The sequence below is a fragment of the Bubalus bubalis genome, chromosome 2, assembly GCF_019923935.1.
Source record: "Bubalus bubalis isolate 160015118507 breed Murrah chromosome 2, NDDB_SH_1, whole genome shotgun sequence".
Taxonomy (NCBI): domain Eukaryota; kingdom Metazoa; phylum Chordata; class Mammalia; order Artiodactyla; family Bovidae; genus Bubalus; species Bubalus bubalis.
The window spans coordinates 32626018-32639050 of NC_059158.1; the positions used below are offsets into that span (position 1 = coordinate 32626018).

At 47.0% G+C, this 13033-nt stretch overlaps 1 protein-coding gene across 2 annotated transcripts in view; it reads left to right on the forward strand.

Moving 5' to 3' along the window:
* CLIC5 (chloride intracellular channel 5) overlaps positions 1-13033 on the forward strand; it is a 168977-nt gene that overhangs the window by 113953 nt on the left and 41991 nt on the right. For both annotated transcript variants that reach the window (XM_006076153.4, XM_006076155.4), the window contains exons 2-3: positions 2162-2271; positions 6327-6452. In XM_006076153.4, coding sequence (XP_006076215.3) covers positions 2162-2271; positions 6327-6452 — 236 coding nt within the window. The remainder of the gene's footprint in view (positions 1-2161; positions 2272-6326; positions 6453-13033) is intronic.

Sequence of the window (13033 nt, forward strand, 5' to 3'; positions counted from 1 at the left end):
GGTGTCTGAAACATTCAGAGTGGATCTGTTTCCAGCACCAAGGAAAGTGAGACCTGAATAAGGATGGAGTTCCAGGTAGAGTTAAGAGAAAGGTGAAATAACTGTAATTTCATAGCAATTACCTACGAGCAACACCAGCAAAGGCACCAGTTTTCCATTATAAACCTGAACCTCTGCTGGGAGTGATGGGCCAGCTAGAAATAAGCACACACTGAGGCTCTCCTGTATGAAAGAAGACATCCGCACCACTCCCCACCCCAACCCCACAGCAAACAAAGCTGCAGGGGAAAAATAATGTGCTGAGCTTGGAGGGCAGTTTTTTCTCCTTCTCTTTCAAAAAAAGAAAGAAAGAAAAGAAGTCTTAGTAAGCCCCCATTCCAGGATGTTGGTTGGATTGTTGTCAGCTTTTCAAGCCAGGCTTTGGGCCTTTCCTCCAGGGATCCTCCTTGTGAGCGGAGCCTGGTCCTGATGAGGCCACAGTTGCCAGGGTAGCCAAGGACAAACTAGAGTGAGTGGGTGGGACTTCCCTGGCGGTCAAGAAGTTAAGACTGAGCTTCCACTGCAGGAGGCACAGGTTCGATCCCTGGTCAGGGAACTAAGATCCCACATGCCTTGAGGCCAATACAAAGAAAGACATCTGCCCCCCTCCCAAAAAAAAAACAAACACCCTAAAACAACAACAACAAAAACTGGAGTGAATGGGTTATTTGTCCCTCCAAGTACCATTTTGGGGCCAGCAAACCAGGCTCCTTTGTCCATGGACATCTCCAGGCAAGAATACTGGATCGTCTCAACCCAGGGTTTGAACCCAGGTCTCCTGCATTGCAGGTGGATTTTTTACCATCTGAGCCACCAGGGAAGCCCCAAACAGAGTGAGTAGGTGATTTCTCCCTCCAGGTACCATTTTGGAGCCAATAAACCACTCAGTGGAAATAAATCACACAGAAATCAGTTCTCCAACCTTTTTCTTCCTGTGTTTGCTGAAAATACACTCTATAAAATTCACATCTCTGCAGCCCACTCAGAGGTAAAAGTGGACTTGCCTTTCAGAGAAAAAAAATTCTGTTTTGAGGAGGGTGGTGAGAAGGGGAAAGTTGGGGAGCAGGAGTGTGCAGGTCCTCAATAATGCTGTCTGCCGTGACTATCTGTGTGTAGCTGTCTCATCCCCTGGTCCACACCAAGGAGGGTCCTAAGCTCCTGAGTAAATGCTGTTTTGAATCCCCTGTGTACAGTGCTTTGCACATGATCAATATGTATTCACTGTTCAAAAGAATAATTTAACAAATGAATAGGTTATTGACACAAGGTCAAGTCGTAGAACTAAGTGGGACATTGATTAAAGTCTTGAGCCTGCAAATTAGGTAGAAAGAGGTCAAAATCTGAGGATCTGTACTCATGACATCCTCACGAAGTGAGGACTAAAGGGTAGAGGATAAATGATAGAGGAACATACTTGGGTGAGGTTATTAATATAACCGAAGGAAAGCATTTCAGATGGTTAGAACTGTCCTCAGAATGGACTGGTTTGAGCGATATAAATTGCTGGTGAGTGGAGCTCTTCAAGCATAGACGAGATGATTACTCAGGAGTATAGAAGTTGGTCCAACATTCTTGGTGTCAGATTATGTGATGTTAAGGGGTTTCCTGGTGGCTCAGATGGTAAAGAATCTGCCTGCAATGTGGGAGACCCGGGTTTGATCCCTGGATCGAGACGATCCTCCAGAGAAGGGAATGGCAACCCACTGCAGTATTCTTGCCTGGAGAATCCCATGGACAGAGCAGCCTGGCAGGCTACAGTCCACGGGGTCTCAAAGAGTCAGACACGACTGAGCAATCAACACTTGCACAACACTTTCCCTGTGATGTTAAAGGTCTCTTTTTACTCCAAGATGCTAGGGTTCAATGGTTTCAGAAAGTTATGGGTCTGCATAATCACCATGCTGGAAACTCACATTCAGTTCCACAGTTTATTGAGCCCTTACTCTGTGCCAGGCGTCACCGTACATTAGGAAGACAATGACAAATATTAAAAGACAGCTTTAAAGGAAGGCTGGAGCATGGACTTAGGTCTCCTCAAACTGGCGTCTAGCTGTTAGACTCCTATATGCCTTCTTGCTAATGTGCACAAGCTGACTCAGGACTCTCGTGCTTTTCTTTTTAGGCTGGAATCGATGGGGAAAGCATTGGCAACTGTCCCTTCTCTCAGCGTCTCTTTATGATCCTCTGGCTGAAAGGAGTTGTGTTCAATGTCACCACGGTGGATCTGAAAAGGTAAAGGATGGTGCATTCGTGAGCAGTAGGTTTCGCTGCAGGAACAGGGGATCATCCATGAAGGAGGGCGAAAACCTTCTCTTGGCTCCTAGCTGCCTCCTGCTCACACCTCTTTGGCCAGACCCCTAGTTAAAAGGGAGGCTGAGAAAACAAGCATCACCCCTGGGACAGAGCAAGTCCCAATTTGCAAGGAAGAAGGAGGGACTGGGCACTGGGTATCATGACTGAGTGTCTGGCACAGAGATGGGCATGGACATCTGAAAATCCAGAGTGAGCCATTCCCATCATACTATTGCCCTCATCCTGGGGGACCCCAGCCAGACTCCAGGTGTGGGAGGTTGAGTTTCCAAGAAGCTGAAATCCAGACCATTTCTCCCACTATGTTCCCATCTTTAGAAGTCCTTAGTGTGAAAGCTCTGGATTAGAGACTGGGATGGAGTGTTACTAGTGTTCTGCTTCTAAAGTGCAGTTTTAATGACTGTTTGAAATTCCGGCATCGTTCACCATCACGAGCCACATGCTTTCCTTCTTGCTTCTCTCCTCTCTCCTCTGCTTCCCCTGTAAATGGGAACTGGCTCAGATGCATTCTCCCGGTGTTCATCTTCCTCCTCCATGAGCTTAGCACACTGCCTGCCACCTTCATGTCAATTATTCTGTACCTAGACCCCTGCTCTCCTCTTGCTGTTTCCACTTGCATTTTCTGTTATCACTTTAAAATATCTGTTTTGAAACTTGTACCTTCATTTTCCCTTTGAGTTGAGTTCCCTCCCCGCCCCCACAAAAAAAACCCTGAATTCCTTTGTTCTTTCATTTTTACAGGCACTGAAGCAGTTCCAGCTTCCTCCTCTTGCGGCGCTCATTGTCCATCAGTAGCCAAGCATCCTCTCTCCGTGCTGTTTCTTACTTCCGAGCTCTCTCGTCTGTTCTCAAAGCCCACACTTGGTCCAAGTCCCACCACTGGTAGTTAAGACAGACAGTCTCTTTGTTCTTCAAGCTGGTCTCCATCCATCCAGGTTCTCTCTGTCTGTCTCTCCTCATCCTTTATATTATCATAAGGATATTCTTCCTAAAACAATCCTTTAGGATATGTTCCCTAAAATAATCCTTTAACCACGTGGAGAGATGGTGCCCAATTCCCAGGACCAAGCCCATCTCCTGGGAAGCCTCCCCCTCCCACCCCACCACTTTCAGGCACATCTATCCCTCAGCCTCCCCCAGACTCACCCAGCATCTATGGTCCCTGCTGCCCGGCTCCATCAATTTGCATCTCACCAGGTTATGATATCTACAGTCCCAATACTTTACAATTAGCCTTGCTTTCCCATTTTTTCACTCTTTATGTGATTTTTTTTCTTGCTTCTATTCAAGGAAACCTAGACACATTTAAATGGCTTGTTTAAGGTGCCATCTAGAGCTGGAGGGGCTGTCACCGAAAACCCCATCTCCTCGGTTCAGATACCATGCTCTTCAGGACTCATCAGTTATGAAGTTTGTTTTGTCATTCACATGAGACCTTGAGTCCCTCAAGGGCAGGTTGAGCTCATGTTTAAGTTTCTTTGTATCCATCATAGCAGCTAATTCATTCATTCAGGGGCCCAACTAACCTCTGTCAAATGAATGAACACACACATGCAATGCAGACAGTGTCTGTGAGAACTGACTTTCATCCAGTTGGGAAGATTGGCTTCCTTTAGTGGAGAAGAGGAGGTCTTTGGAGTATCATTTGTTGAACATGGACTCGTGTTTGGCTGTGGATCAGCCACCCCAGCATTCCTCAGATCCTTATAAGGCTCTTTCCTTTCTGTTATCACATCTGATCCTGCCAACGCCCTTCAAGTAGGCCAGTCAAGTATCAGGACTCTAGTTTTATAGATAAGGAGACTTTCTTACTGAAAAATAAAAACAAAAACATATATATATATATATATATATATATATATGAATTAAGGAACTTTTAAAATGCTTGATACAGTGAAGCTTAGCAATTCCCAGCAAAACTAATTTCCTATCCTGGCTCCACCATGAATTGAGTGTCCTTGAACAAGCAGGCTCTCTTTCCGGAGCCTGCTTCCTTACGGGTACGATGGGCATAGCAGTGGTACCCTGTTTCTGTTGTGAGGATCTGGGGAGGCAGGCCATGGACCACTTGCATTCACTCACTGTTGTGCTGGCTGGTAGCAAGAACACCACCCGTGTAGGCTCTTCTTAGCATCATCTTGACCTCCAGTCAGGGAAGGAGGACTGATGTATATTAAATGATCCATAAATTAGACTTGGCAATAGGTAATTAAGTCCTAACTATATAGTTTCATAACTGCTGAAGAGAGTCAACAAAGAGATGGGATCTGCCCTGACCAGTGTCCCTGGGCAACATGAGCTGGGCTCCAGCAGCCATAGGCAGTACCTCAGAAGGATGCCAGACTCCAGAGGCCATTGTTCTGCTGAGTCTTAGAAAAAAAAAATCATCCTTAATAATTTCACCAGGGCTTCCCTGGTGGCTCAGATGGTAAAGAATCTGCCTGCAATGCAGGAGACCCAGGTTCAATCCCTGGGTCGGGAAGGTCCCCTGAAGGAGGAAATGGCAACCCACTCCAGTATTCTTGCCTGGAGAATCCCCATGGACTGAGGAGCCTGGTGGGCTACAGTCCATGAAGTCACAAAGAGTCAGACATAACTGAGCGACTAACACTCTCATAATTTCCAGATCTTTAAGCCACAGAGAGGTCATTGCTGAAATATAAAATCAGTATATATTTTTCCCACCCTGCTGGGAACCCAAGCATCATTGCCTTGTGTGTGTGTGTGTGTGTGTGTGTGTATGTAGGCTCAGTCATGTCTGACTCTTTGTGATCCCCCTAGACTGTAGCCCTCCAGGCTCCTCTATCCATGGGATTTTCCAGGCAAGAGTTCCAGAGTGGGTTACCATTTCCTACTCCAGGGGATCTTCCCAACTCAGGGATTGAACCAACATCTGTTGAGTCTCCTACATTGGCAGGTGGATTCTTTACCACTGAGCCACCTGGGAAGCCCATCACTGCCTTAGGTGAGCTCAAATGAGCCACCAGGGAAGCCCTTAAAACACAGGAAGAGAAGGTAAAGAATGGCCTTCCATTGTCTGAAAGGAGGAACACATATGAAGTAAACACAGGGACTAAGGAAATTAGATTTTAGAAGTGCTTTCAGTGTCAGTTGTCTGAGGAGTTCCAAGTGCCCCAGAAGGCAGCTGGAGAGTGTGTATGTTTGGGCACGGACGCGGGAGGGACCCCTTAATTGAAATTCCTGTCTTCCCCTCCCAGGCTGATTACGCCAGGAATGTGTTTCATTGCAGACTCCTCTTCCCCCTTGTTTACTCTCTTGGTTCCTCTCTCTACTGTTTCCGCCCACGCCTGCCTCCCACAAGGAGTGTGCATTCTCAGAGAGAGGGTTTGGGGTGACTCTGATGTCCTAGCCCTGCCCCGGGAAGCTTCCGCCATGATGTCTACTCCTCCCTCTGTGCTCTGCATAGTCTACTCCCTCCGCAGGTCCTCCATCCGTCTGCTGGCCCTTCTTCCCCCTCTTTGCTCCATCCCGCTCCCGCCTTCTGACTTGAATAAGAACCCATGTCAAACACGTCACTTCCTTCCTCCCGTGCATACCTTGAAGAACATAGAAGATCATTCTTAGTGGAAAAGCATGCCTGAATTCGTGAATATTCAAAGTTCGGGATTCTGCCTAATACATTTTTGTTAAGGGAATAAGTGAAGGGCCTTTTGAAAGCAAACCCCAACTTCTGCCCTGGGTATTGGACTCTTGGCTCTAGCTTAAATAGTCACCTGTGATCAGGCTCTGCTTTTTTCACAGTCCATCTTGTCTTGCTCCTATTACTGAATTCCACTGGCCAGATTTCCTATATCACACCACATTCATCCAGAACTTCCACCCTTCTGTGCCCTATGTCCCATTCCAAGTCTGTTTTTGCTAATGGGCATATAATGAATGATCCATCCCAGGTCTCCATGTCCATGAAGCACCCTGGTGTAAGCTACCTCCTGAACCTTGCTCTCTCCTCTCCACAGAAAGCCAGCTGACCTGCACAACCTTGCCCCTGGTACTCATCCACCCTTCCTGACGTTCAACGGGGATGTGAAGACAGATGTCAATAAGATCGAGGAGTTCCTGGAGGAGACTTTGACCCCTGAAAAGTAAAGTGCTGCTTCTTTCTGGAGCTAATGACGGGGAGGGTACTTCTCTAGAACCTGGGAGTAGATTTCCAAAAACGCTCAGAGCTCAGGACCCTCTTTGCAAAGAGAGAGTCTTGTACGGCCCTCCTCACCCCCAAAGGGCTGCTCGTCTCCAGCCTGCTCCACAAAGCCTAGCCCCCAAAAGCTGAGGCCCCCTAAACACGTCCTCTCTCCCGGCCCCTCTGCCTGAGTAGGGGAAGAGGCTCCTTCATGGCAGAACAAGAGCTGAAAGAAGTGAAAAGTCAGCCAGGAGACAGGTAATCCCATGACTTAAAACCACACCGACGTATGAATAAGATCCATAAATCTGACCCCGTCTGGTCGGAACCCATAATTAAATATGAAAAAAAAAATGGACTGAAAGCAGTTTGACTTCTGGAAACGAGGTCAGGAAGGGGAGAGACCAGAGCGCTGTGGGTTCTTGTTCTGTAGATAAGTTGCTCCTAACAGGAAAGAGGAGAGAAGAGCCCTGAAATCCTAAAAGCTGCTGGAAACAAGATGTGTGTGCATTGTACCTAGATTGAAATCAGAGATTCAAACAATCACCTTTAGAAAAAAGAAAAACTAGAGCAATAATATTATTAATACATACAGAGGAAGACGTGCAGAAACTTAATCCTGCAGGCTTGTCCCTGAAAAGCTTTAAGCGAAGGTGTTGTCGAGTCTGTTTTCAGGTTCTTTTGGGATGGGGGAATATAGGGATAGCAGAGGATGGAAGCTCCTAGAAATCCTAGGAGGAGCCAATTGGTGACATTCCAGTTAAGACAGACTAGAGGGCTGGGCTCAGGCAGTGACAGTGAGATGGGAGCAGAGAGGCAGTAAGGATTTTAGAACATACTTAGTAGGTGAAATTCTGGCCTGGAGAACTCCATGGACTGTACAGTCCATGGGGTTACACAGAGTTGGACATGATTGAGCGACTTTCCTTTTAGTAGGTGAAATAAGTGGACTGACAAGAAAGATGACCATCTTGCATTGATTTTAAAATGTTACTTTTTACAGATATAGCCCTCACTTGAAACTGAAACATTCTCTCAGTTGTGTCCCACTCTTTGTGACCCCATGGACTGTAGCCCGCCAGGCTCCTCGGTCCATGGGATTCTCCAGGCAAGAACACTGGAGTGGGTAGCCATGCCCTCCTCCAGGGGATTTACCAGACCCAGGGAGTGGACCTGGGTCTCCTGCACTGTGGTCAGATTCTTTACCATCTGAGCCACCAGGGAAGCCTGTATCATACTATTCCAGGTGAGACTAGAACCAGCAACCCCTGGCTCAGAAGGCCAGTGCCTTATCCATGAGGCCACTGGGGCTGCTATAGCCCTCACTTGCTGAGCCCTAGAAGGTAGGGCTGTCAGGATCCTAATTTTACAGCTGGAGAAGCTGAGGCTTGGAGAGGTTAAGTTACATGCCCAAGGTCACACATCTATCAATCACTGTTAAATTTTAACTCCTCATTGTGATCTCATTAAGCCTCGACCATTCGCACATCCTTCTAAAAGGGTTTTCTTTGTCATCCACATTGAGGGTCTCCACTAGCGACTCAGATGGTAAAGAATCTGCCTGCAATGCAGGAGACCTGGGTTCAATCCCTGGGTCAGGAAGATCCCCTGGAGAAGGGAATGGCAACCTACTCAGTATTCTTGCCTGGAGAATCCCATGGAGAGAGGAGCCTGGCAGGCTACAGTCCATGATATCGCAAAGAGTTGGACATGACTGAGTGGCTTAACACTTTCAACCATTGTGATCTAATTAAGCCTCAACCATTTGTACATTCTTCCTGAAAGTGTATTCTTGGTTATCCCTGTTAGGACAGTTTATTTCCATACTGAGCATGGAAAGCTGCCTCCAAATGTCTTGAAAAAGAAATGGATTGATGAAATCAGCCCGTCAGCCCCACCTGGAACACCCAGCTTAGCCATGCACATCTCTGAATGAGACACCAGCCAGCCACTGTGCTGAAAGGACCCCCAAAGGGCTCAGGCTCCATCTTCCATCCCTTGGGACTTAACCTCATGGCTGGTGCTGGTTTGAAATGCAACAACGGAAAATAAATGCTGTTTTTGATAACTACGTAGAGTTTTGACTTTTCCCGGGAGACCCAGAAGGGAATGTCCACCATGAAGTTAGATTTTCACTTCTAGAAGTAACACCTGCTCATAGGAGTGCCTGCTTCCGTCAAGGCCGGTAGAGAATGGGGAATTGGAACAGTTCGGAGGATGGATAGCCAGCCCAGTGGAAGGAAGTGTGTGGGGCTGGGCTGAGTCTGGAGGGTGAGGTCCACTCCTGGCTCTGCCAGACATGCCCTGTGACCCCTCCCTCTCAGTGTCCATTCTCTCCCCTGGGAAAGGATGACCCTCACGCCCATCTTAGCCAGGCTCCCTCCACCCCCATCCAGCAGTGCCTTTGGGGGGCTCTCCAGTCTACATCCCTAACAGGACTAAGGGGGCCCATGAGACCCCCCGAGAATCATATGCCTGTGTGTACAGGCAGATTCTTCTAGAGGAGGGCCATCATCAGATTCATCACCATATCATCAGCTACTGGGAATTTTCCATGGTCCAAATCAGGCTAAGCAGGGCAGGAAATAGATGCTGCCTCCTCCCCTCCCTCTCCACCTGTCCTGAGCTCTGCTTCATCTGGTCCAGGTGCCCCTGGACTGCAGTGGATGGAGGAGCTTTTTACTAAGTCCATTCCTAACATATCAGAGACCCTATAATCCACCAAGCCCAGGCAGCAGAACCTCAAAACTGTTAAAATGCACAACTCCAGAAGGCTACCAAGGTGGGGTCCTAGGGATAAGACCATCGACCATTGCAGAGCCCTCCGGAGTGTTCCTTAGGTGCCTTTGAGTGGGTCAGACTGGGGCAGGTGCCTTAATTACTTCCCAGAAATGTTAGCAAGCCGGTCGTTCAGCCTCACAAGGAGAGACCGGCTCTTGGGCCCGCAGCAAGTCACCCGCCTCGGCTGCCTTCCCACTGCCTCTAACTGGGAGGTCGGCTGGGCGGCCCGTGTCCCGAGGCCCTGGAGGAGGGCAGGCTGGCCTTCTGGTTCTCTAGGGGGCAGCAAACCCCCCTTTTCTGTTCCACAAATGCCGGTCGGCATGTGTTTCTCATCACACCACTGTTTGTTAAAGCTGCCAGAGAGCCAAGAACTTGTGGGAGCCTTTTTCCCCTTAGTTTTATGTTTTAAAGGAAAAAAAAAAAAAAACCCACATACAAACACTCCAACAATCTTTTTAAAAGATTACATTTGGCCCCACAAAGCATTTGGTGTCAAAATGAGGAATCCAGGAGGTCTCAAGTAGTTTCTAAATGAGACTCGCTTCCATCCCCCTGGTTAGACTGACGCAGTTAATGCTCCACAGGGAAGCACCGGGATTATAGTTGATGTGCTGGCCTTTGCCATTCATCCTGGTGGAATGGCCCGAGTTAACAAGATCCTTAAGGGAGAGTCAGGACGCCAGACTCCGGCCACCCTTCTACCCAGAGCTTGTTGTATGACCCTGGGCAAGCCTCGCCCCCTCTCAGACCTTCCCCATTCCTTCATCTCTGAAGATGCCTTTCAGCAGAAGTTCTGTGATTCCATGAGTTTTTCAAAGCACTTTCCCGGACCTAGTTGTTGTTTGAAATAAACAGAGATAAAAATTCAGGAGCGTGAACTAGTGGGCTAGTCACATGTCTTGCCATTTAGTCAGTCAGCTGTCACGCAAGTTTTAACAGGGCTCAGAGCCAAAGTGGAACACACTTGGAGTTCATTCTTTTAAGACATGTCTACGGATATTTCACAGTAGTAATAATCACGAAGGTTCTTGTTGGTTCTCTGGGATGTGGAGCAGCGGCCTCAGTACCAAGGGTGGGATGGCACAGTGGTTGAAAGTATAGTACGTTCCCTACATACGAGTGAGTGGCTTTCTGAGAGTGCTGTGCACAAGTCCAATTTGTTTGTAAGTCGGACAAAGTTAGCCTAGGAATGAAACTGATACAATTGGCAATATAGTACTGTACTGTAGAAGGTACATAATGCTTTATACACAAATAATGCATAAAAACCAAATACAAAATAGTAAAACATCTTTATTCTTACAATACAGGACCTTGAAAAGTGCAGTAGTACGATACAACAGCTGGCCCTTGCTAGCAGGACCAGCTATACCACTGCTGCTTTTATGCTTACTTCCAGACATTCTGGGCTTTAAATACAGATACTCTCCTCTGTATACTGCTGTAGAGTAAAGTGCACAAAAGCACAGCCACTTATAGAGGGCGCATGCACATGACCATTTGTGCCAGACACGTGAACTGATTTCAGTTCAGTCACTCAGTCGTGTCCGACTCTTTGCAACCCCATGGACTGCAGCATTCCAGGCCTTCCTGTCCATCACCAACTCCCGGAGTTCACTCAAACTCATGTCCATTGAGTCGGTGATGCCATCCAGCCATCTCATCCTCTGTTGTCCCCTTCTCCTCCTGCCTTCAATCTTTCCCAGCATCAGGGTCCTTTCAAATGAGTCAGCGCTTTGCATCAGGTGGCCAAAGTATTGGATTTTCAGCTTCAACATCAGTCCTTCCAATGAACACCCAGGACTGATCTCCTTTAGAATGGACTGGTTGGATCTCCTTGCAGTCCAAGGGACTCTCAATTCTCCAACACCACAGTTCAAAAGCATCAGTTCTTTGGTGCTCAGCTTTCTTTATAGTCCAACTCTCACATCCATACATGACCACTGGAAAAACCATAGCCTTGACTAGATGGACCTTTGTTGGCAAAGTAATGTTTTTGCTTTTCAATATGCTGGCTAAGTTGGCCATAACTTGCCTTCCAAGGAGTAAGCGTCTTTTAATTTCATGGCTGTGAACTAACTTACATGATTGGATGTGTGAACACAGTTTTGCATCTTTGAAAGTTTGCAACTGGCAGATTTGTATGTAGGGGGCTTACTGCATGGACTTTGAAGTCAGGGAGAGAAGGGACATCCTTCCACTTTTCAGCTCATTAGGAAATGCAAGGTCAACACTCAGGCTGCCAGGAGAGGCCCTGGAATCAGCAGAGGTCACCCCATGAGGATGAGATGACTGCCTTCTCTTTTTCTCCAGTGTATCCCCAATGGCAGGGACAGGGCCTACCCCCAGGCCTGACTGCATGTTGGTTTAGTTACATGCTGTTCTTTTGTTCGGGGGCGTGGTGGCCTATGGTGAGTCAGTGAGACGTCCATTGGAACTCTTAGCCAATCAGAGCATTTCTATCTGCGATCATATCTTTTCTTTTGCCACTATTTATATAAAAAAAAAAATTGTTTTGATGAGTGGCCAACTGTTTCACTTCCCAGAATGAAGCTTAAGTGTGTATCTAAAATGCATGCATTGGAAATAAGAGATCTTAGAAACAGAGTGGAGAGAAATTTCCATGAGTGAGGTTGCCCAACCTTTCTGGAAAAAATACTGGAGTGGGCTGCCATTTCCCTCTCCAGGGAATTCTTCCTGACCCAGGGATTGAACCTGAGTCTCCTGCATTGGCAGGTGGATTCTGTACCAGCTGAGCCACCAGGGGAGCCAAAAGCAGCCATTGACAATATATACATAAATGGATGTGGCTGTATTTTATCTGTGAATGCTGAAATTGGAACTTCTTATTATTTTCACACATCACAAAATAATATCCTTCTTTTGATTTTTCAAAAGTATATAAAGTATTTTTAGCTTCTGGGAGCCACATAAACAAATGTTGGGCTGGATTTGGCCCACAGGCCATAGTTGGCTCACCTCTGAGTTAGAGAAATTGCCCATCTCTTTGACTGTCACCAGATCACATCACAATCTTATTTCAAAGATGTTTCTATAGATAAAGCACTATTTGTTAGCCTTTTAGAGAAACAAAAGGTACCCTGGAACCCACTCATCTGCATATTTAAGATACAGTGTAAATATTGAGCTAAAATAAAAGCACTTAACATCCTGAACAGTAGTTGCCCCAAGTCTAGTTACCAAAATCTGTGAGGTTAATATTTGAAGACACATTTCCTACCAGGACAATCTTCAAGGGGGACATTATGCTATAAAGTCACATCTCAATGACTCATACTGTTTAGAACACAGGCTGGAACTAGCATAGTCTCCCTGGACACATGGTCCTCTGTCACCCAACCTGGGTTTGGTACCGCCCACTCATGTTAAAGCTGAAACTCCAGTAGTTTGGCCACCTCATGCGAAGAGTTGACTCATTGGAAAAGACTCTGATGCTGGGAGGGATTGAGGGCAGGAGGAGAAGGGGACGACAGAGGATGAGATGGCTGAATGGCATCCCTGACTCGATGGACGTGAGTCTGAGTGAACTCCGGGAGTTGGTGATGGACAGGGAGGCCTGGCGTGCTGCGATTCATGGGGTCGCAAAGAGTCGGATATGACTGAGCAACTGAACTGAACTGACTCGTGTTTGGCCCACACTGATCATGAAGAAATGGTTGGATAAGTGGAAGTCTGATCAAATGACGGCAGAAAAAACAACAACAGCAACAACAAACCCAAATATAAAATGCATTATTTAGT